This window comes from Oncorhynchus mykiss, chromosome 13 (genome assembly GCF_057628025.1).
Source record: "Oncorhynchus mykiss isolate SJ-2025 chromosome 13, ASM5762802v1, whole genome shotgun sequence".
NCBI lineage: Eukaryota > Metazoa > Chordata > Actinopteri > Salmoniformes > Salmonidae > Oncorhynchus > Oncorhynchus mykiss.
The window spans coordinates 19,265,001-19,289,701 of NC_143034.1; the positions used below are offsets into that span (position 1 = coordinate 19,265,001).

A 24,701-nucleotide genomic window follows, 5' to 3' on the forward strand; every position below is an offset into this window, starting at 1 on the left:
GGACTAAAACAGACAGTATATCTACTGTCATGGAGGACTAAAACAGGGAGTATATCTACTGTCCTGGAGGACTAAAACAGACAGTATATCTACTGTCATGGAGGACTAAAACAGGGAGTATATCTACTGTCATGGAGGACTAAAACAGACAGTATATCTACTGTCATGGAGGACTAAAACAGACAGTATATCTACTGTCATGGAGGACTAAAACAGAGAGTATATCTACTGTCCTGGAGGACTAAAACAGACAGTATATCTACTGTCATGGAGGACTAAAACAGGGAGTATATCTACTGTCATGGAGGACTAAAACAGACAGTATATCTACTGTCCTGGAGGACTAAAACAGACAGTATATCTACTGTCATGGAGGACTAAAACAGACAGTATATCTACTGTCATGGAGGACTAAAACAGACAGTATATCTACTGTCCTGGAGGACTAAAACAGAGAGTATATCTACTGTCATGGAGGACTAAAACAGAGAGTATATCTACTGTCATGGAGGACTAAAACAGAGAGTATATCTACTGTCCTGGAGGACTAAAACAGGGAGTATATCTACTGTCCTGGAGGACTAAAACAGACAGTATATCTACTGTCCTGGAGGACTAAAACAGAGAGTATATCTACTGTCATGGAGGACTAAAACAGAGAGTATATCTACTGTCATGGAGGACTAAAACAGAGAATATATCTACTGTCATGGAGGACTAAAACAGGGAGTATATCTACTGTCCTGGAGGACTAAAACAGAGAGTATATCTACTGTCATGGAGGACTAAAACAGAGAGTATATCTACTGTCCTGGAGGACTAAAACAGGCAGTATATCTACTGTCATGGAGGACTAAAACAGGGAGTATATCTACTGTCCTGGAGGACTAAAACAGAGAGTATATCTACTGTCCTGGAGGACTAAAACAGACAGTATATCTACTGTCCTGGAGGACTAAAACAGAGAGTATATCTACTGTCCTGGAGGACTAAAACAGACAGTATATCTACTGTCCTGGAGGACTAAAACAGAGAGTATATCTACTGTCCTGGAGGACTAAAACAGACAGTATATCTACTGTCCTGGAGGACTAAAACAGGGAGTATATCTACTGTCATGGAGGACTAAAACAGAGAGTATATCTACTGTCCTGGAGGACTAAAACAGGGAGTATATCTACTGTCCTGGAGGACTAAAACAGACAGTATATCTACTGTCCTGGAGGACTAAAACAGAGAGTATATCTACTGTCCTGGAGGACTAAAACAGGGAGTATATCTACTGTCCTGGAGGACTAAAACAGACAGTATATCTACTGTCCTGGAGGACTAAAACAGGGAGTATATCTACTGTCCTGGAGGACTAAAACAGACAGTATATCTACTGTCCTGGAGGACTAAAACAGAGAGTATATCTACTGTCCTGGAGGACTAAAACAGGGAGTATATCTACTGTCCTGGAGGACTAAAACAGACAGTATATCTACTGTCCTGGAGGACTAAAACAGGGAGTATATCTACTGTCCTGGAGGACTAAAACAGAGAGTATATCTACTGTCCTGGAGGACTAAAACAGACAGTATATCTACTGTCCTGGAGGACTAAAACAGACAGTATATCTACTGTCCTGGAGGACTAAAACAGAGAGTATATCTACTGTCCTGGAGGACTAAAACAGAGAGTATATCTACTGTCCTGGAGGACTAAAACAGGGAGTATATTTACTGTCATGGAGGACTAAAACAGACAGTATATCTACTGTCCTGGAGGACTAAAACAGACAGTATATCTACTGTCCTGGAGGACTAAAACAGACAGTATATCTACTGTCCTGGAAGACTAAAACAGAGAGTATATCTACTGTCCTGGAGGACTAAAACAGACAGTATATCTACTGTCCTGGAGGACTAAAACAGAGAGTATATCTACTGTCCTGGAGGACTAAAACAGACAGTATATCTACTGTCCTGGAGGACTATTCTATTCCCCTCATATTCGTCAGTAAGGATTAAATCCCTGAAATACAGTATGTACATGTTGCCAACAACACATATGATGATTTAAATACAACTGTTCAAGTTTGTGTGTTACCATGCCGTTGTCAGGAGCCAAAAGTGTCACCCTGTGTAGCCTTTACAGGTCACTGTGTTACATTTAGGTTGTCGGTTCGTTGGGTCTACATCAATTCCCAAGGACAACTTGACTTCCTGAAACAAAAGGCTGCCATCTGATATCTATCTATCTGGGTTGATGGTCCTTAGTTCCCAGCTGCATGTTCTCCCAGGGACTGATGAACCCACTGTCTCCACCCTATTGGTTAAAGACACAACCTCTGACCTCAACAATAGAAGGTCATTAGTTATTGACCACTCTGACCCAGCTGCTACTGGCAATTTTAAATAAAAATGTTTTTTAAATAGTGTGGTTAATAACTATACAGATGATTTCATAGTGAACAACAGTTCCAAATGATATATCTATAAAATATAGACGCACTATACTGTAAACTGTAGATGGCTTATAAGCTTGATGTTAATGGGATTTAAATGTAAGAGTCTAGAGACTAAAGAGAGTAGCAATCATGATTAGATGTAGGAGTGATTATCTGAATGAGACAAGGCAGTCTTCATACCTCCCACTGTATTGTGTACGGGCATAGAAATAGAATGAATAGAATGGACGTCCCCATTCAAGTCAATGAAGGCATACCAGTCAAAATGGCCAGGTTTAGGGGTTCCAAGACGTTCTATTAATTATATATCTATGTGTAAGTGGTCCCAGTGGAGGGTCAAGTGGGAGGGGCCAGCAAACAGCTGGTGCTGTCGACCACACTCCCACAACCCTCCCCTCCCTCTTCATCTACGCCCTCTTCTCTCCCCTTCTTCTCTTCTACCTTCCTCCTGTTTCTCCCCTCCCTCTTCATCTACGCCCTCTTCTCTCCCCTTCTTCTCTTCTACCTTCCTCCTGTTTCTCCCCTCTTCTCTCCCCTTTGTCTCTTCTACCTTCCTCCTGTTTCTCCCCTCCTCTCTCCCCTTTGTCTCTTCTACCTTCCTCCTGTTTCTCCCCTCCTCTCTCCCCTTTGTCTCTTCTACCTTCCTCCTGTTTCTCCCCTCCTCTCTCCCCTTTGTCTCTTCTACCTTCCTCCTGTTTCTCCCCTCCTCTCTCCCCTTTGTCTCTTCTACCTTCCTCCTGTTTCTCCCCTCCTCTCTCCCCTTTGTCTCTTCTACCTTCCTCCTGTTTCTCCCCTCCTCTCTCCCCTTTGTCTCTTCCTCCTGTTTCTTCCCTCTTCTCACCACCTCTCTCTCTTCCTCCTGGTTAGAGATGAGGGGTAGTATAGAGGAAGACAGGAAAGTAGAGGGGTTGGCACACTCTACCTTCCTGTCTTCCTCTATACTAACCCTCATCTCTAACCTTCTCTCTTTCCACTACCCTCATCCTCTGTGTGTGTGTGTGTGTGTGTGTGTGTGTGGGGGGGGGGGGGGGTCTGCTCTACTTCTCTGCTTCCCGTTCTGAAGTTTTGTTTTTGCGTCCTTTACTTTGAGTTTTGTACACCAGCTTCAAACAGCTGAAAATACAATATTTGAGGTTATTTAGATGCTACAGTGATCCTTTAATTGCTTGTTTTATCACAAACTGAAATTAGGCTAACTATTCACATTTTAGAAACCAGGAAACGGCCAAGCGTCTTTTAAACTCTGTAATGTGAGCAAAATGAACATGACTTTGTATTATGGATCTATTCAATGTTTGGCTGCCCAAAGGTTGAAAGAAGATATATGGAAGATCCTGAATGAATACGTGATATGAACTAAATATATGAAAATATACACATTTTAAGGTTGTACCTGCAACCTCCACCTTTCCCCAGTCAGTCACTAAAAAGTGGTGCACTACGTAGTGAATAGTGAGCCATTCAGAACACAGGCTAACACTCTAGATGGCTGACAATGAGATGGATAGACATAGATGGGACATACAGCGTCTTTGCTCCATAGTAAATACTGTAAAGGCTGTGTGTTGTAGTAGTGAGAGAGAGGTGGCCTACATCATTAATTAGCCATTCACATTGAACAGCTAATTGAATTCTTACTGGAGTTTGACACTGTCTGACCCCCCTAAGCCCCGGGTCCCTACTGAGAGAAACACACATGCATGCCCACAATGCAAAGCTGCGGAGTTTGATCTAAAGCCACTGATGAAAGCCGGTGCAACTCCAACTTTGATTTTGACATTATGTTGAAATACTGTAGACAGCTCAGAGCAACACATGAAAACAGAGCACTATGCTCACGGTGTCCTTGTGTACTGAACATGAGATGGTCCCTGCTCTTTAAACACACACACTTTCTCTCTCTCCCCATCCTCCCCTCTCTCCCTCTCCCCTGGCCCATCTATCTCCCTCTACCCTCCCCTCTCCCCCTCTCTCCCTTTCCCCTGGCCCATCTCTCTCTCTCTACCCTCCCCTCTCTCCCTCTCCCCTGGCCCATCTCTCTCTCTCTACCCTCCCCTCTCTCCTCTCTCCCTCTCCCCTGGCCCATCTATCTCCCTCTACCCTCCCCTCTCCCCCTCTCTCCCTTTCCCCTGGCCCATCTATCTCCCTCTACCCTCCCCTCTCTCCTCTCTCCCTCTCCCCTGGCCCATCTATCTCCCTCTACCCTCCCCTCTCCCCCTCTCTCCCTTTCCCCTGGCCCATCTATCTCCCTCTACCCTCCCCTCTCTCCTCTCTCCCTCTCCCCTGGCCCATCTATCTCCCTCTACCCTCCCCTCTCCCCCTCTCTCCCTTTCCCCTGGCCCATCTATCTCCCTCTACCCTCCCCTCTCCCCCTCTCTCCCTCTCCCCTGGCCCATCTATCTCCCTCTACCCTCCCCTCTCCCCCTCTCTCCCTTTCCCCTGGCCCATCTATCTCCCTCTACCCTCCCCTCTCTCCTCTCTCCCTCTCCCCTGGCCCATCTATCTCCCTCTACCCTCCCCTCTCCCCCTCTCTCCCTTTCCCCTGGCCCATCTCTCTCTCTCTACCCTCCCCTCTCTCCCTCTCCCCTGGCCCATCTATCTCCCTCTACCCTCCCCTCTCTCTCTCTCCCCTGGCCCATCTCTCTCCCCATCCTCCCCTCTCTCCCTCTCCCCTGGCCCATCTATCTCCCTCTACCCTCCCCTCTCTCCTGGCCCATCTCTCTCCCCATCCTCTCCTCTCTCCCTCTCTCCCTCTCCCCTGGCCCATCTATCTCCCTCGACCCTCCCCTCTCTCCCTCCCTCCCTCTCCCCTGGCCCATCTATCTCCCTCTACCCTCCCCTCTCTCCTGGCCCATCTCTCTCCCCATCCTCTCCTCTCTCCCTCTCTCCCTCTCCCCTGGCCCATCTATCTCCCTCGACCCTCCCCTCTCTCCCTCCCTCCCTCTCCCCTGGCCCATCTATCTCCCTCTACCCTCCCCTCTCTCCCTCTCCCCTGGCCCATCTCTCTCCCCATCCTCTCCTCTCTCCCTCTCCCCTGGCCCATCTATCTCCCTCGACCCTCCCCTCTCTCCCTCCTTCCCCCATTGATCCTTTAACCACATCTCTCTAACTCTCCCTTTCTTTCTCTCTCTCTCTGTCTCTCTCTCTCTCTCCCTTTCTCTCTCTCTCTCCCTTTCTCTCTCTCTCTCTCTCTCTCTCTCTCTCTCTCTTTCTCTCTCTCTCGCTCTCTTTCTTTCTCTCTCTCTCTCAATTCAATTCAAGGGGCTTTATTGTCATGGGAAACATGTTTACATTGTCAAAGCAAGTAAAGTAGATAATATACGAAAGTGAAATAAACAATAAGTGTTAACAGTAAACATTACTCTCACAAAAGTTCCAAAAGAATAAAGACATTGTCATATTATGTGTATCTACAGTGTTGTAACGATGTGCAAATAGTTAAAGTACAAAAGGGAAAATAAATAAACATAAATATGGGTTGTATTTACAATGATGTTTGTTCTTCACTGGTTGCCCTTTTCTTGTGGCAACAGGTCACAAATCTTGCTGCTGTGACACACTGTGGAATTTCACCCAGTAGATATGGGAGTTTATCAAAATTGGGTTTGTTTTTAAATTCTTTGTGGATCTGTGTAATCTGAGGGAAATATGTGTCTCTAGCTCAGTTTCCACCTCATTTTGTGGGCACTGAGCACATAGCCTGTCTTCTCTTGAGAGCCATGTCTGCCTACGGCGGCCTTTCTCAATAGCAAGGCTATGCTCACTGAGTCTGTACATAGTCAAAGCTTTCCTTAAGTTTGGGTCAGTCACAGTGGTCAGGTATTCTGCCGCTGTGTACTCTCTGTTTAGGGCCAAATAGCATTCTAGTTTGCTCTGTTTTTTTGTTAATTCTTTCCAATGTGTCAAGTAATTATCTTTTTGTTTTCTCATGTTTTGGTTGGGTCTAATTGTGCCGTTGTCCTGGGGCTCTGTGGGGTGTGTTTGTGTTTGTGAACAGAGTCCCAGGACCAGCTTGCTTAGGGGACTCTTCTCCAGGTTCATCTCTCTGTAGGTGATGGCTTTGTTATGGAAGGTTTGTGAATCGCTTCCTTTTAGGTGGTTATAGAATTTAACAGCTCTTTTCTGGATTTTGATAGTTAGTGGGTATCATTCTAATTCTGCTCTGCAGGCATTATTTAGTGTTCTACGTTGTACACAGAGGATATTTTTGCAGAATTCTGCATGCAGAGTCTCAATTTGGTGTTTGTCCCATCTTATGAATTCTTGGTTGGTGAGTGGGCCCCAGACCTCACAATCATGAAGGGCAATGGGTTCTATAACTGATTCAAGTATTTTTAGCCAGGTCCTAATTGGTATGTTGAATTTTATGTGATGGCATAGAAGGCCCTTCTTGCCTTGTCTCTCTCTTTCCCTCTCTCACTCTCCTGCTCTCCGTCTCTCACTCTCCCTCTCTCTCTCCGTCTCTCACTCTCCCTCTCTCTCTCTCCGTCTCTCACTCTCCCTCTCTCACTCTATCTGTTCCCCCTGTTCTCTAGAGACTATCCCAGGGCTGTGTGGGTGTGGAAACCAGCTCAGATCAAACACACACTGAGCCTCTCCCTCTGACTGCAACCTCTCTCTCTCCCTCTCTTCTCCCTCTGACTGCTCCTTCCCTATCTCTCTCCCTACATCAACCTTTCTCTCTCTCTCTCTCTTCTCCCTCTGACTGCTCCTTCCCTATCTCTCTCCCTACATCAACCTCTCTCCCTCTCTTCTCCCTCTGACTGCTCCTTCCCTATCTCTCTCCCTACATCAACCTCTCTCTCCACCACTGCAGTGAACACCAGTTTCAGAGTGAAAGAGAATGAAAAAAAGAGACATGAGAGAGAGGGACACAAGAGGTGAGAGAGGAAAATGGAGAGAGGTAGACATGGAAGCCAAACGAGAGGGAGAGAAGCACAGAATGAGAAAGAGAAGAATACAAAGTGAGAAAAGAAGATGTAGATTAGGAGTACGGTGAGAAAGAGAGAGAGAGAGAGAGAGAGAGGGAGAGAGAGAGAGGGTGAGAGAGAGAGTGAGAGAGAGAGAGAGAGAGAGAGAGAGAGAGAGAGGGTGAGAGAGAGAGAAAGAGAGAGGGTGGGTGAGAGAGAGAGCACCATTGGATGGAGGAAGGAGACAGACCTGCTAGCTACAGCAGCTCTACAGTAAATCAGAGAGGAGAGAGCAGAGGCCAGAGAAGCCTCGTCATCAGCCTGACCTCTCTCTCTCATTCTCTCTCCCCCCTCTCTTTCCACCTCCCTCCCTCTCTATCCTCGCCCTCTCTCACTCTCTCCATCCTCTCCCTTCTCTCTCTCTCTCACCCTCACTCTCTAAGCATTTAATAAGTCTAAATTACAGCTCCATGACAATAATTATTATCATTAACGTCATCATCTTCAGACAACACCTCTCATTAGCTCAGGATCCATTGGCAAAATAACTATTAGCCAAACAGACAGCGCTACGATCGATTGGAAGTCACTGTAGGTCCCATAAACAACAACAGCAACAACAACAGCCTACACACAACAACAACAGCCTACACACAACAACAACAGCCTACACACAACAACAACAGCCTACACACAACAACAACAGCCTACACACAACAACAACAGCCTACACACAACAACAACAGCCTACACACAACAACAACAGCCTACACAACAACAACAGCCTACACACAACAACAACAGCCTACACACAACAACAACAGCCTACACACAACAACAACAGCCTACACACAACAACAACAGCCTACACACAACAACAACAGCCTACACACAACAACAACAGCCTACACACAACAACAACAGCCTACACACAACAACAACAGCCTACACACAAATATTTATCCAAATTATACATGTCTAAAATATCTTCACCATTTAACATAAAGTCAACCCCCTCAAAGAGTTGGTTGAGCTCAATAGGAAAGATGGAAGATACCATTCAGAGCAGTAAAATAGGGGTGGATAGTGAAGAATGATATGGCTGCCACTACTACAGAAACATATGATACCCCTCCCTGTTGGTGTTTAGATAAATCATTCTCGCCTCAAAGGCTGGAATCAACTGAATATACCCTCAGACGTTGGAGGACTGACACGGTCTGTGTTCTACAGTGTCAACAAAAATATTTATTTGGCTCCATTATTTTGTCACTCAATATAAAAGTTTAGTCAAGTGAACACCCCCTGCCTCCATCTCCACAAGCTCACCCAAACATACTGTATACACACTCTCTCTCCTAAACATACTGTATACACACTCTCTCTCCTAAACATACTGTATACACACTCTCTCTCCTAAACATACTGTATACACACTCTCTCTCCTAAACATACTGTATACACACTCTCTCTCCTAAACATACTGTATACACACTCTCTCTCCTAAACATACGGTATACACACTCTCTCTCCAAACATACTGTATACACACTCTCTCACACAAATATACTGTATACACACTCTCTCACACAAACATACTGTATACACACTCTCTCTCCTAACATACTGTATACACACTCTCTCTCCAAACATACTGTATACACACTCTCTCACACAAATATACTGTATACACACTCTCTCACACAAACATACTGTATACACACTGTCTCTCTCTCCCCTTCTCTGTCTCTCTCTCCCCTTCTCTGTCTCTCTCTCTCTCCCCTTCTCTGTCTCTCTCTCTCTCTCCCCTTCTCTGTCTCTCTCTCTCTCTCTCTCCCCCTTCTCTGTCTGTCTCTCTCCCCTTCTCTCTCTCTTCCCCTCTCTCTCTCTCCCCCTTCTCTCTCTGTCTCTCTCTTTCCATCCCCTCTCTCTGTCTCTCTCCCCCTCTCTCTCTCTGTCTCTCTCCCCCTTCTCTCTCTCCCCTCCCTCTGTCTCTCTCTCTCTCTCCCCCTTCTCTGTCTCTGTCTCTCTCCCCTTCTCTCTCTCTCCCCCTCTCTCTCTCTCCCCCTTCTCTCTCTGTCTCTCTCTCTCCATCCCCTCTCTCTGTCTCTCTCCCCCTCTCTCTCTCTGTCTCTCTCCCCCTTCTCTCTCTCCCCTCCCTCTGTCTCTCTCTCTCTCCCCTCTCTCTCCACATTCTCTCTCTCTCCCCTCTCTCTGTCTCTCTCCCCTTGCTCTGTCTCTCTCTCTCTCCCCTTCTCTGTCTCTCTCTAGCTGGCCTGGCCGTAAACCAGTGAATAATTCACATTGTACAGATTGAATGTAGATCATTGGCTCTACATGGGGATAAAACACTAAAGCTGGTCACCTCTCTCTCTCTCTCTCTCGCTCTCTCTCTCTCTCTCTCTCTCTCTTTTCTCCCCAGCCCCTCCCTCTGCCTCTTTTTCCCTCTCCCACTAACCTCCCTCTGTTTCTCTTTATCTCTCCATCTCTCATTCCACCAACCTCCCTCTTTCCCTCTTTATCTCTACATCTCTCATTCTACCAACCTCCCTCTGTCCCTCTTTATCTCTCCATCTCTCATTCCACCAACCTCCCCCTGTCCCTCTCCATCTCTCATTCCACCAACCTCCCTCTGTCCCTCTGTATCTCTCATTCCACCAACCTCCCTCTGTCCCTCTGTATCTCTCATTCCACCAACCTCCCTATGTCCCTCTTTATCTCTCCATCTCTCATTCCACCAACCTCACTCTGTCCCTCTGTATCTCTCCATCTCTCATTCCACCAACCTCCCTCTGTCCCCCTGTAGCTCTCCATCTCTCATTCCACCAACCTCCCTCTGTCCCTCTGTCCCTTTGTATCTCTCATTCCCCCAACCTCCCTCTGTCCCTCTGTCCCTCTCCATCTCTCATTCCACCAACCTCCCTCTGTCCCTCTGTATCTCTCATTCCCCCAACCTCCCCCTGTCCCTCTGTCCCTCTCCATCTCTCATTCCACCAACCTCCCTCTGTCCCTCTCCATCTCTCATTCCACCAACCTCCCTCTGTCCCTCTTTATCTCTCCATCTCTCATTCACCAACCTCCCTCTGTCCCTCTGTCCCTCTATCTCTCCATCTCTCATTCCACCAACCTCCCTCTGTCCCTCTGTATCTCTCATTCCACCAACCTCCCTCTGTCCCTCTGTATCTCTCATTCCACCAACCTCCCTCTGTATCTCTCATTCCACCAACCTCCCTCTGTCCCTCTTTATCTCTCCATCTCTCATTCCACCAACCTCCATCTGTCCCTCTATCTCTCCATCTCTCATTCACCAACCTCCATCTGTCCATCTGTCCCTATGTTGCCCTTAATCTCTGCATTTCTCATTCCACCAACCTCCCTCTGTGACTCTTTATCTCTCCATCTCTCATTCCACCAACCTCCCTCTGTTGCTATTTATCTCTCCGTCTCTCACTCCACCAACCTCCCTCTGTTGCTATTTATCTCTCCGTCTCTCACTCCACCAACCTCCCTCTCTCCCTCTGTCCCTCTTTATCTCTCTGTCTCTCACTCCACCAACCTCCCTCTGTTGCTATTTATCTCTCCGTCTCTCACTCCACCAACCTCCCTCTGTTGCTCTTTATCTCTCCGAATCTCACTCCACCAACCTCCCTCTCTCCCTCTGTCCCTCTTTATCTCTCCATCTCTCACTCCACCAACCTCCCTCTGTTGCTATTTATCTCTCCTTCTCTCACTCCACCAACCTCCCTCTGTTGCTATTTATCTCTCCCGCTCTCACTCCACCAACCTCCCTCTATTGCTATGTATCTCTCCGTCTCTCACTCCACCAACCTCCCTCTGTTGCTATTTATCTCTCCGTCTCTCACTCCACCAACCTCCCTCTGTTGCTATTTATCTCTCCGTCTCTCACTCCACCAACCTCCCTCTGTTGCTATTTATCTCTCCGTCTCTCACTCCACCAACCTCCCTCTGTTGCTATTTATCTCTCCGTCTCTCACTCCACCAACCTCCCTCTCTCCCTCTGTCCCTCTTTATCTCTCTGTCTCTCACTCCACCAACCTCCCTCTGTTGCTATTTATCTCTCCGTCTCTCACTCCACCAACCTCCCTCTGTTGCTCTTTATCTCTCAGCATCTCACTCCACCAACCTCCCTCTCTCCCTCTGTCCCTCTTTATCTCTCCATCTCTCACTCCACCAACCTCCCTCTGTTGCTCTTTATCTCTCCGCCTCTCACTCCACCAACCTCCCTCTCTCCCTCTCTCCCTCTTTATCTCTCCCTCTCTCACTCCACCAACCTCCCTCTGTTGCTATGTATCTCTCAGCATCTCACTCCACCAACCTCCCTCTCTCCCTCTGTCCCTCTTTATCTCTCCATCTCTCACTCCACCAACCTCCCTCTGTTGATATTTATCTCTCCCTCTCTCACTCCACCAACCTCCCTCTGTTGCTATTTATCTCTCCGTCTCTCACTCCACCAACCTCCCTCTGTTGCTCTTTATCTCTCCGCATCTCACTCCACCAACCTCCCTCTCTCCCTCTGTCCCTCTTTATCTCTCCATCTCTCACTCCACCAACCTCCCTCTGTTGATATTTATCTCTCCCTCTCTCACTCCACCAACCTCCCTCTGTTGCTATTTATCTCTCCGTCTCTCACTCCACCAACCTCCCTCTGTTGCTATTTATCTCTCCGTCTCTCACTCCACCAACCTCCCTCCCTCTGTTGCTATTTATCTCTCCGTCTCTCACTCCACCAACCTCTCTCTGTTGCTATTTATCTCTCCGTCTCTCACTCCACCAACCTCCCTCTGTGTTCTCTTTTCCCCTCCTCTATTCAACCTCCTGTATCTCTTTCACTGCTTCTCCCCAGTCCCTCCCTCTGCTCTGTCTTTCATTGTCTATTCTTCTGCCTCTCTATCTCTTTCTTTCACTTCACCCCAGTACCTCCCTCTGCCTCTCTCTCTCTTTCTGTACACCCTTCCTTCTGACTCTCTTTTGCTTCCTCTTCTCCTGTCCCTCCCTCTGCATCTCTTTCACTATGCCTCTCTCTCCTTCTTTCTCTTTCTCTGCCCCCCACTCTCCTCTTCCCTCATTCTCTCTCTCCTTCTTTCTCTTCCTCTGCCCCCCACTCTCCTCTTCCCTTATTCTCTCGCTCATCCTTTCTTCTGCCCAGGTCTTTGTAGCCTGCTTCTCTCCTCTGTTCTAGAACCACATCCAGCAGGCGTCTCTTTAGGCGCCCATTTTAATATTCTCTCTTTCCTTTTTATGTGAGAGGAGAACCAGGCAGAACACACATACACACACACAGCACTGCTATACTCAGTGTGTGGACTGCTACAGTGCTCGGAGGTTTCATCATCCGTAATTACAGTCTATAAGGAGAGAGTTCAGATCTGTACAATTACTATGTAGATCTAATCAGGACACTCACACAACATTTGCAGGTGCGGACTCATACACGCACACACACATGGCTCAAACACATATGGCTCACAAGAACGTATGCACGCACGCACCACACACACACACACACACACACACACACACACACACACACACACACACACACACACACACACACACACACACACACACACACACACACACACACACACACAGCTCTCCCGTCTATCCTCCCTGGGGAATCCCACACGGCAGGCAGGTCACCCACAGCCCCACACAGTAAGGACAACACCAGCATCATGTTACACCACAGACAGACAGACCCACAACCCTGGAGCTTTACTACAATGATCAAATAGCTACTGTTACAAACTGGGTGGTTCCAGCCCTGAATGCTGATTGGCTGAAAGCCGTGGTATATCACAGTTATGACAAAACATTACTGCTGCTTGAATTACGCTGTTAATCAGTTTAATCAGTTACGGCCAATATACTCTGTGTTGCGTCATGCTTAAGAACAGCCCTTAGCCGTGGTATATTGGCCGTGGTATATTGGCCATATACCACACCTCCTCTGGCTGTGTTTCTTAATTATACAATGTCTACACTATCTACCATTTCTGGACATTTCCCCTCTGTCTCCTCTATCTCTCCTCTCTGTCCCCTCTTCTGTCACCGAGGCCCTCAGGAGGCAAACATACACGGATTTCAAGCTACAGCTTGTCCCCAGGAAGAAGACAGTGAGAGCCAGAGAGAGAGAGAGAGACAGAGAGATGGAGGGAGCATCACGTGAGACAGTGTGTTCGTGATTGCACACTGAAGCGTGAATGACCCAAATGGTGAATCTTTCTGAACAGTGCCAGGCAGTGGGCTGACCGCACCGTGTGTGTGTGTGTGTGTGTGTGTGTGTGTGTGTGTGTGTGTGTGGTGTGTGTGTGGTGTGTGCCTCCCCGAGGTAATTGATCGTGCTGAACAGGTGTTACTGTATCACCTGCCGCACGTGTACACACCAGGGTCTCTGTCAGCTGTGACTGATCTGTGCTCTGCACCAGGCAGACAGGACTTAGACACCATCTTTATGGGCCAAAGGCAGAGACCTGGGGTTGTGTGTGTGTCTGTTGTACATATTCATTTGCATAACAATCATCTTCATAGTGTCTGAAAAAAGTGGCGATTGATTGAATCACTCGTCGTTCAACTCCACACACTTGAATTGTAACGGTATTAATGACCTAACACCATGCATCAGTCTGCTCTTTCTAGCTATCTCTCTCTTTCCCCTCCCTCTCACTCTCCCTCCCTCCCGCATTCCCACTATCTCTCTCTCTTTCCCCTCCCTCTCTCTCACTCTCCCTCCCTCCCGCATTCCCACTATCTCTCTCTCTCTTACCCCTCCCTCTCCCTCCCTCCCGCATTCCCACTATCTCTCTCTCTTTCCCCTCCCTCCCTCTCACTCTCCCTCCCTCCCGCATTCCCACTATCTCTCTCTTTCCCCTCCCTCTCTCTCACTCTCCCTCCCTCCCGCATTCCCACTATCTCTCTCTCTCTTACCCCTCCCTCTCCCTCCCTCCCGCATTCCCACTATCTCTCTCTCTTTCCCCTCCCTCCCTCTCACTCTCCCTCCCTCCCGCATTCCCACTATCTCTCTCTCTTTCCCCTCCCTCTCACTCACTCTCCCTCCCTCCCGCATTCCCACTATCTCTCTCTCTCTTTCCCCTCCCTCTCACTCCCTCCCGCATTCTCACTATCTCTCTCTCTTTCCCCTCCCTCTCTCTCTCCCTCCCTCCCGCATTCCCACTATCTCTCTCTCTTTCCCTTCCCTCCCTCTCACTGACCCTCCCTCCCGCATTCCCACTATCTCTCTCTCTTCCCCTCCCTCTCCCTCCCTCCCGCATTCCCACCATCTCTCTCTCTTTCCCCTCCCTCTCTCCCTCCCTCCCGCATTCCCACTATCTCTCTCTCTCCCCTCCCTCTCTCTCTCCCTCCCTCCCGCATTCCCACCATCTCTCTCTCTTTACCCTCCCTCTCCCTCCCTCCCGCATTCCCACTATCTCTCTCTTTCCCCTCCCTCTCCCTCCCTCCCGCATTCCCACTATCTCTCTCTCTTACCCCTCCCTCTCACTCTCCCTCCCTCCCGCATTCCCACTATCTCTCTCTCTTTCCCCTCCCTCTCTCTCTCCATCTCTCTCTGACACCATCTGTTCCTCTCTCTAGTCGTCTGTGTGGTTTTCACACGTCCTGGGTGTGTTTTGGCCATATTCACTTTCATCATGTGAGACAAAGAGTGAGGAAGAGGGGGGGAAGAGGGGAAGTGGAGGAAGAAAGAGAGGTAGAGAGAGACAAGGGAGAGAGCAAAAGGGAGAGCGAGATGAGGGAGGGAGATGACAGGGAGGGAGGGAGGGAGATAACAGGGGGAGAGAGGGAGATGGATAGGAGGGTTATATCAAAAAGTTGCATGTCGGGGAGCATTTTTTGCATTTTAGCTAACCCTAACCCTTTTCCTAACCTGCTAAATAAATGTCCTAACCTGCTGTGTAAGTTCTCCTGACCTGCTAAATAAATGTCCTAACCTTCTGTGTAAGTTCTTCTGACCTGCTAAATAAATGTCCTAACCTGCTGTGTAAGTTCTCCTGACCTGCTAAATAAATGTCCTAACCTGCTGTGTAAGTTCTCCTGACCTGCTAAATAAATGTCCCAACCTTCTGTGTAAGTTCTCCTGACCTGCTAAATAAATGTCCTAACCTGCTGTGTAAGTTCTCTTGACCTGCTAAATAAATGTCCTAACCTGCTGTGTAAGTTCTCCTGACCTGCTAAATAAATGTCCCAACCTTCTGTGTAAGTTCTCCTGACCTGCTAAATAAATGTCCTAACCTTCTGTGTAAGTTTTCCTGACCTGCTACGAAAAGTTAAATCTGACTGTAGCTGTATACCATCTAGTCAAAACCACAGAGTAAGGGGCGGAGAGAGCTAATTATGTAGAGAAAGACAGACAGAGAGAGTCTGTCGTTCGCTTCTTTATTTCAATTCCTAACAAGTTTTTTTCTATGTTCATCATCCTCCTCCTCCTCACAGTCCTCCTTCACACTATGTTCATCATCCTCCTCACAGTCCTCCTTCACACTATGTTCATCATCATCCTCCTCACAGTCCTCCTTCACACTATGTTCATCATCATCCTCCTCACAGTCCTCCTTCACATTATGTTCATCATCCTCCTCACAGTCCTCCTTCACACTATGTTCATCATCCTCCTCACAGTCCTCCTTCACACTATGTTCATCATCCTCCTCCTCCTCACAGTCCTCCTTCACACTATGTTCATCATCATCCTCCTCACAGTCCTCCTTCACACTATGTTCATCATCATCCTCCTCACAGTCCTCCTTCACACTATGTTCATCATCCTCCTCCTCACAGTCCTCCTTCACACTATGTTCATCATCCTCCTCACAGTCCTCCTTCTCACTATGTTCATCATCATCCTCCTCACAGTCCTCCTTCACACTATGTTCATCATCATCCTCCTCACAGTCCTCCTTCACACTATGTTCATCATCATCCTCCTCACAGTCCTCCTTCACACTATGTTCATCATCCTCCTCACAGTCCTCCTTCTCACTATGTTCATCATCATCCTCCTCACAGTCCTCCTTCACACTATGTTCATCATCATCCTCCTCACAGTCCTCCTTCACACTATGTTCATCATCCTCCTCACAGTCCTCCTTCTCACTATGTTCATCATCATCCTCCTCACAGTCCTCCTTCACACTATGTTCATCATCCTCCTCACAGTCCTCCTTCACACTATGTTAATCCTCCTCCTCCTCCTCACAGTCCTCCTTCACACTATGTTCATCCTCCTCCTCCTCCTCCTCACAGTCCTCCTTCACACTATGTTCATCATCATCCTCCTCACAGTCCTCCTTCTCACTATGTTCATAATCATCCTCACAGTCCTCCTTCACACTATGTTCATCATCATCCTCCTCACAGTCCTCCTTCACACTATGTTCATCATCATCCTCCTCACAGTCCTCCTTCACACTATGTTCATCATCCTCCTCACAGTCCTCCTTCACACTATGTTCATCATCATCCTCCTCACAGTCCTCCTTCACACTATGTTCATCATCATCCTCCTCACAGTCCTCCTTCACACTATGTTCATCCTCCTCCTCCTCACAGTCCTCCTTCACACTATGTTCATCATCATCCTCCTCACAGTCCTCCTTCACACTATGTTCATCATCATCCTCCTCACAGTCCTCCTTCACACTATGTTCATCATCCTCCTCACAGTCCTCCTTCACACTATGTTCATCATCATCCTCCTCACAGTCCTCCTTCACACTATGTTCATCATCATCCTCCTCACAGTCCTCCTTCACACTATGATCATCCTCCTCCTCCTCACAGTCCTCCTTCACACTATGTTCATCATCATCCTCCTCACAGTCCTCCTTCACACTATGTTCATCATCATCCTCCTCACAGTCCTCCTTCACACTATGTTCATCATCATCCTCCTCACAGTCCTCCTTCACACTATGTTCATAATCATCCTCCTCACAGTCCTCCTTCACACTATGTTCATCATCATCCTCCTCACAGTCCTCCTTCTCACTATGTTCATAATCATCCTCCTCACAGTCCTCCTTCACACTGTGTTCATCATCATCCTCCTCACAGTCCTCCTTCACACTATGTTCATCCTCCTCCTCACAGTCCTCCTTCACACTATGTTCATCATCCTCCTCACAGTCCTCCTTCACACTATGTTAATCCTCCTCCTCCTCCTCATAGTCCTCCTTCACACTATGTTCATCATCCTCCTCACAGTCCTCCTTCACACTATGTTCATCCTCCTCCTCCTCCTCACAGTCCTCATTAACACTATGTTCATCCTCCTCCTCCTCCTCATAGTCCTCCTTCACACTATGTTCATCATCATCCTCCTCACAGTCCTCCTTCACACTATGTTCATCATCCTCCTCACAGTCTTCCTTCACACTATGTTCATCATCATCCTCCTCACAGTCCTCCTTCACACTATGTTCATCATCATCCTCCTCACAGTCCTCCTTCACACTATGTTCATCATCCTCCTCACAGTCCTCCTTCACACTACGTTCATAATCATCCTCCTCACAGTCCTCCTTCACACTATGTTCATCATCCTCCTCCTCACAGTCCTCCTTCACACTATGTTCATCATCCTCCTCCTCACAGTCCTCCTTCACACTATGTTCATCATCCTCCTCACAGTCCTCCTTCACACTATGTTCATCATCCTCCTCACAGTCCTCCTTCACACTATGTTCCAACCACCCAAACCCAGTTCCAACCACCCAATCCCAGTTCCAACCACCCAAACCCAGTTCCAACCACCCAACCCCAGCTCCAACCACCCAAACCCAGTTCCAACCACCCAAACCCAGTTCCAACCACCCAACCACCCAAACCCAGTTCCAACCACCCAACCCCAGCTCCAACCACCCAAACCCAGTTCCAACCACCCAAACCCAGTTCCAACCACCCAACCACCCAAACCCAGTTCCAACCACCCAACCACCCAAACCCAGTTCCAACCACCCAACCACCCAAACCCAGTTCCAGCCACCCAACAACCCAAACCCAGTTCCAACCACCCAAACCCAGTTCCAACCACCCAACCACCCAAACCCAGTTCCAACCACCCAACCACCCAAACCCAGTTCCAACCACCCAACAACCCAAACCTAGTTCCAACCACCCAACCACCCAAACCCAGTTCCAACCACCCAACCACCCAAACCCAGTTCTAACCACCCAAACCCAGTTCCAACCACCCAAACCCAGTTCCAGTTGACGTCTTATTCATTTCATAGACCTATATTATCATTCATCAATTCATATCACAACTCTGCAAGGTCCAACCAACCCAACACATATCATATCATAGACCTGGATGTACCACACACCACAACACATAACATATCATAGACCTGGATGTACCACACATCAAACCACATAACATGTCATAGACCTGGATGTACCACACATCAAACCACATAACATGTCATAGACCTGGATGTACCACACACCACAACACATAACATATCATAGACCTGGATGTACCACACACCACATAACATAACATATCATAGACCTGGATGTACCACACACCACAACACATATCATAGACCTGGATGTACCACACATCACACCACATAACATATCATAGACCTGGATGTACCACACACCACAACACATAACATATCATAGACCTGGATGTACCACACACCACAACACATAACATGTCATAGACCTGGATGTACCACACACCACAACACATAACATGTCATAGACCTGGATGTACCACACACCACATAACATAACATGTCATAGACCTGGATGTACCACACACCACATAACATAACATGTCATAGACCTGGATGTACCACACACCACAACACATATCATATCATAGACCTGGATGTACCACACACCACAACACATATCATAGACCTGGATGTACCACACACCACATAACATAACATGTCATAGACCTGGATGTACCACACACCACAACACATAACATAGACCTGGATGTACCACACACCACAACACATATCATATCATAGACCTGGATGTACCACACACCACAACACATAACATATCATAGACCTGGATGTACCACACATCACACCACATAACATGTCATAGACCTGGATGTACCACACACCACAACACATAACATATCATAGACCTGGATGTACCACACACCACATAACATAACATGTCATAGACCTGGATGTACCACACACCACAACACATAACATATCATAGACCTGGATGTACCACACACCACAACACATAACATATCATAGACCTGGATGTACCACACACCACAACACATAACATAGCATAGACCTGGATGTACCACACATCACACCACATAACATGTCATAGACCTGGATGTACCACACACCACAACACATAACATATCATAGACCTGGATGTACCACACACCACAACACATATCATAGACCTGGATGTACCACACACCACAACACATAACATATCATAGACCTGGATGTACCACACATCACACCACATAACATGTCATAGACCTGGATGTACCACACACCACAACACATAACATATCATAGACCTGGATGTACCACACACCACACCACATAACATATCATAGACCTGGATGTACCACACACCACACCACATAACATATCATAGACCTGGATGTACCACACATCACACCACATAACATGTCATAGACCTGGATGTACCACACACCACAACACATAACATATCATAGACCTGGATGTACCACACATCACACCACATAACATGTCATAGACCTGGATGTACCACACACCACAACACATAACATATCATAGACCTGGATGTACCACACACCACAACACATAACATATCATAGACCTGGATGTACCACACACCACAACACATAACATATCATAGACCTGGATGTACCACACATCACACCACATAACATATCATAGACCTGGATGTACCACACACCACAACACATATCATAGACCTGGATGTACCACACACCACAACACATATCATATCATAGACCTGGATGTACCACACACCACAACACATATCATAGACCTGGATGTACCACACACCACAACACATATCATATCATAGACCTGGATGTACCACACACCACAACACATATCATAGACCTGGATGTACCACACACCACAACACATAACATATCATAGACCTGGATGTACCACACACCACATAACATATCATAGACCTGGATGTACCACACACCACAACACATATCATAGACCTGGATGTACCACACACCACAACACATAACATATCATAGACCTGGATGTACCACACACCACAACACATAACATATCATAGACCTGGATGTACCACACACCACAACACATATCATAGACCTGGATGTACCACACATCAAACCACATAACATGTCATAGACCTGGATGTACCACACACCACAACACATAACATATCATAGACCTGGATGTACCACACACCACATAACATATCATAGACCTGGATGTACCACACACCACAACACATATCATAGACCTGGATGTACCACACACCACAACACATATCATATCATAGACCTGGATGTACCACACACCACAACACATATCATAGACCTGGATGTACCACACACCACACCACAACACATATCATAGACCTGGATGTACCACACACCACAACACATAACATATCATAGACCTGGATGTACCACACATCACACCACATAACATATCATAGACCTGGATGTACCACACACCACAACACATAACATATCATAGACCTGGATGTACCACACACCACAACACATATCATAGACCTGGATGTACCACACATCACAACACATAACATATCATAGACCTGGATGTACCACACACCACAACACATATCATATCATAGACCTGGATGTACCACACATCACACCACATAACATGTCATAGACCTGGATGTACCACACACCACAACACATAACATGTCATAGACCTGGATGTACCACACACCACAACACATATCATAGACCTGGATGTACCACACACCACAACACATAACATATCATAGACCTGGATGTACCACACACCACAACACATATCATAGACCTGGATGTACCACACACCACACCACATAACATATCATAGACCTGGATGTACCACACACCACAACACATATCATAGACCTGGATGTACCACACACCACAACACATATCATAGACCTGGATGTACCACACACCACAACACATAACATATCATAGACCTGGATGTACCACACACCACAACACATATCATAGACCTGGATGTACCACACATCACACCACATAACATATCATAGACCTGGATGTACCACACATCAAACCACATAACATGTTATAGACCTGGATGTACCACACACCACAACACATAACATATCATAGACCTGGATGTACCACACATCACACCACATAACATGTCATAGACCTGGATGTACCACACACCACAACACATAACATGTCATAGACCTGGATGTACCACACACCACAACACATATCATAGACCTGGATGTACCACACACCACAACACATAACATATCATAGACCTGGATGTACCACACACCACAACACATAACATATCATAGACCTGGATGTACCACACACCACACAACCCAACAGTACAGTATCTTAAGTCCAATTGGACTGCTGTATATGGCATTAAACTGTTGTATTAACTCTAGCCCTATGGCCCTTGGCCCAACCAACCAACACACCACAACACATAGGCCTAACACCACAACACAACACATAGTCCAAACACCACAACACATAGTCCAAACACCACAACACAACACATAGTCCAAACACCACAACACATAGAAATAACACCACAACACATAGACCTAACACCGCAACACATAGGCCTAACACAGCAACACATAGGCCTAACACCACAACACAACACATAGGCCTAACACAGCAACACATAGGCCTAACACCACAACACAACACATAGTCCAAACACCACAACACATAGGCCTAACACCACAACACAACACATAGTCCAAACACCACAACACATAGAAATAACACCACAACACATAGACCTAACACCGCAACACATAGGCCTAACACAGCAACACATAGGCCTAACACCACAACACAACACATAGGCCTAACACAGCAACACATAGGCCTAACACCACAACACAACACATAGGCCTAACACCACAACACATAGGCCTAACACCGCAACACAACACATAGTCCAAACACCACAACACATAGACCTAACACCGCAACACATAGGCCTAACACCGCAACACATAGGCCTAACACCACAACACAACACATAGGCCTAACACCGCAACACATAGGAGGCCTAACACCACAACACATAGGTCTAACACCACAACACATAGGAGGCCTAACACCACAATACATAGGAGGCCTAACACCGCAACACATAGGCCTAACACCACAACACAACACATAGGCCTAACACCACAATACATAGGCCTAACACCACAATACATAGGCCTAACACAGCAACACATAGGCCTAACACCACAATACATAGGCCTAACACCGCAACACATAGGAGGCCTAACACCACAACACATAGGAGGCCTAACACCACAACACAACACATAGGCCTAACACCACAACATATAGGCCTAACACCGCAACACATAGGAGGCCTAACACTGCAACACAACACATAGGCCTAACACCACAACATATAGGCCTAACACCGCAACACAACACATAGGCCTAACACCACAACACATAGGAGGCCTAACACCACAACACATAGGCCTAACACCGCAACACATACAAGGCCTAACACCGCAACACATAGGAGGCCTAACACTGCAACACAACACATAGGCCTACAACACAACACATAGGTATAACGCCGCAACACAACACATAGGCCTAATACCATAACACATAGGCCTAACACCACAACACATAGGCCTAACACCACAACACAACACATAGTCCAAACACCACAACACATAGGCCTAACACCACAACACATAGGCCGAACACCACAACACATAGGCCTAACACCACAACACATAGGCCGAACACCACAACACAACACATAGGCCTAATACCACAACACATATGCTTAACACCACAACACATAGGCCTAACACACAACCCCACACAACACAACACATAGGCCTAACACACAACCCCACACAACATAACACATAGGCCTAACACACAACACCACACAACACAACACATAGGCCTAACACACAACCCCACACAACACAACACATAGGCCTAACACACAACACACATTTGTACAGTACCTTAAATCCATTCGATCTGATATGATAGTTCACCATTAGGTTATGAAAGGATATGGCCATTCAGTAATCTTTTTGGCAGCTTTTCTCACAAAGTTGTCCTCACTGAAGATGAAGAGAGAGCGGTTGAGTGTAAAGCAGCTTTGTCGGACCGGGATCGGGTTGTACAGAGCCATAGTCCGGGCCCGCTGGGCCATCGACTGCTTGTACACACGCTGGCCCCCCGGGGGTCCGCCTTGCCGACTCCCGCCGCGGCCAGGGGCCCCCAGAGGACCGGCATTGCCACCGCCTCCACTTCCACCTCCGCCTCCTCCACCTCCTCGGTTCGGCACCTCGTCACCGAAGCGTGCCATTCTGTAGGGAGTGGGGAGACCAGACGGCGATCGTTAAGAACCAGAGAGGATAGTCACAGTGATCGTTCCACATTACACCCCATCGATCTCCGGAGGAAACACACATGCAGAACCTATAGGTGGCAGTGGGTCTTTCTGTCGTTCTGTCGGTCTGTCGGTCTGTCTGTTAGTCTATAGGTCTACAATACTCTCTCACTCTAGCAGGTCTTCATGACCAAGACACCTCCATTGGAGAGAGGGGGGGGGGGGAGTTGAGGAGAGGAGAGAGAGCAAACGGTGGCTTCACTTCTCTCGCTGTGTGTGCTTAGAGTGGAAATGGAGAACGGGTGGGTGATGTGGGAGAGAGAGAGGTGGTGGCGTGGTTTGTTGTTCCAGGCGAGAGCAGTTCGTGGTTAAAAATCGCTATTTTAGCCTATTGATGATGTAAGAAGCTATTCCCAAAATGAATTTCAAAAATGTCAATGTCTTTTTTTTATCTCATTGAAAGAGGAGGATGGCATCCTTGATGTGTTCCATTGGAGGAGGACAGAATCCTCATGCAAACACGGAGGTACATTTCACTAGCTATACAAATCCATACATTTAGCCCTAATCCTATGCAATAATAAGCTATGGATGACAGCAAGGTGATGGATTAAATCTAACAATCATTTCTAAATAACTAGCCTACATTATATATATACTGCGTCTTTTCCTCCAGTAGTTCAGCTTGAGAGGATCTGCAGTTGTCTTGTCCTCGTTGGA

At 47.2% G+C, this 24,701-nt stretch overlaps 1 protein-coding gene across 1 annotated transcript in view; it reads right to left on the reverse strand.

The window, feature by feature from the left end:
- The window catches only part of cacna1ab (calcium voltage-gated channel subunit alpha1 Ab), a 311,077-nt gene that overhangs the window by 159,829 nt on the left and 126,547 nt on the right, over positions 1–24,701 (reverse strand). The window contains exon 3 of the mRNA XM_090195564.1: positions 23,662–23,958. Coding sequence (XP_090051690.1) covers positions 23,662–23,958 — 297 coding nt within the window. The remainder of the gene's footprint in view (positions 1–23,661; positions 23,959–24,701) is intronic.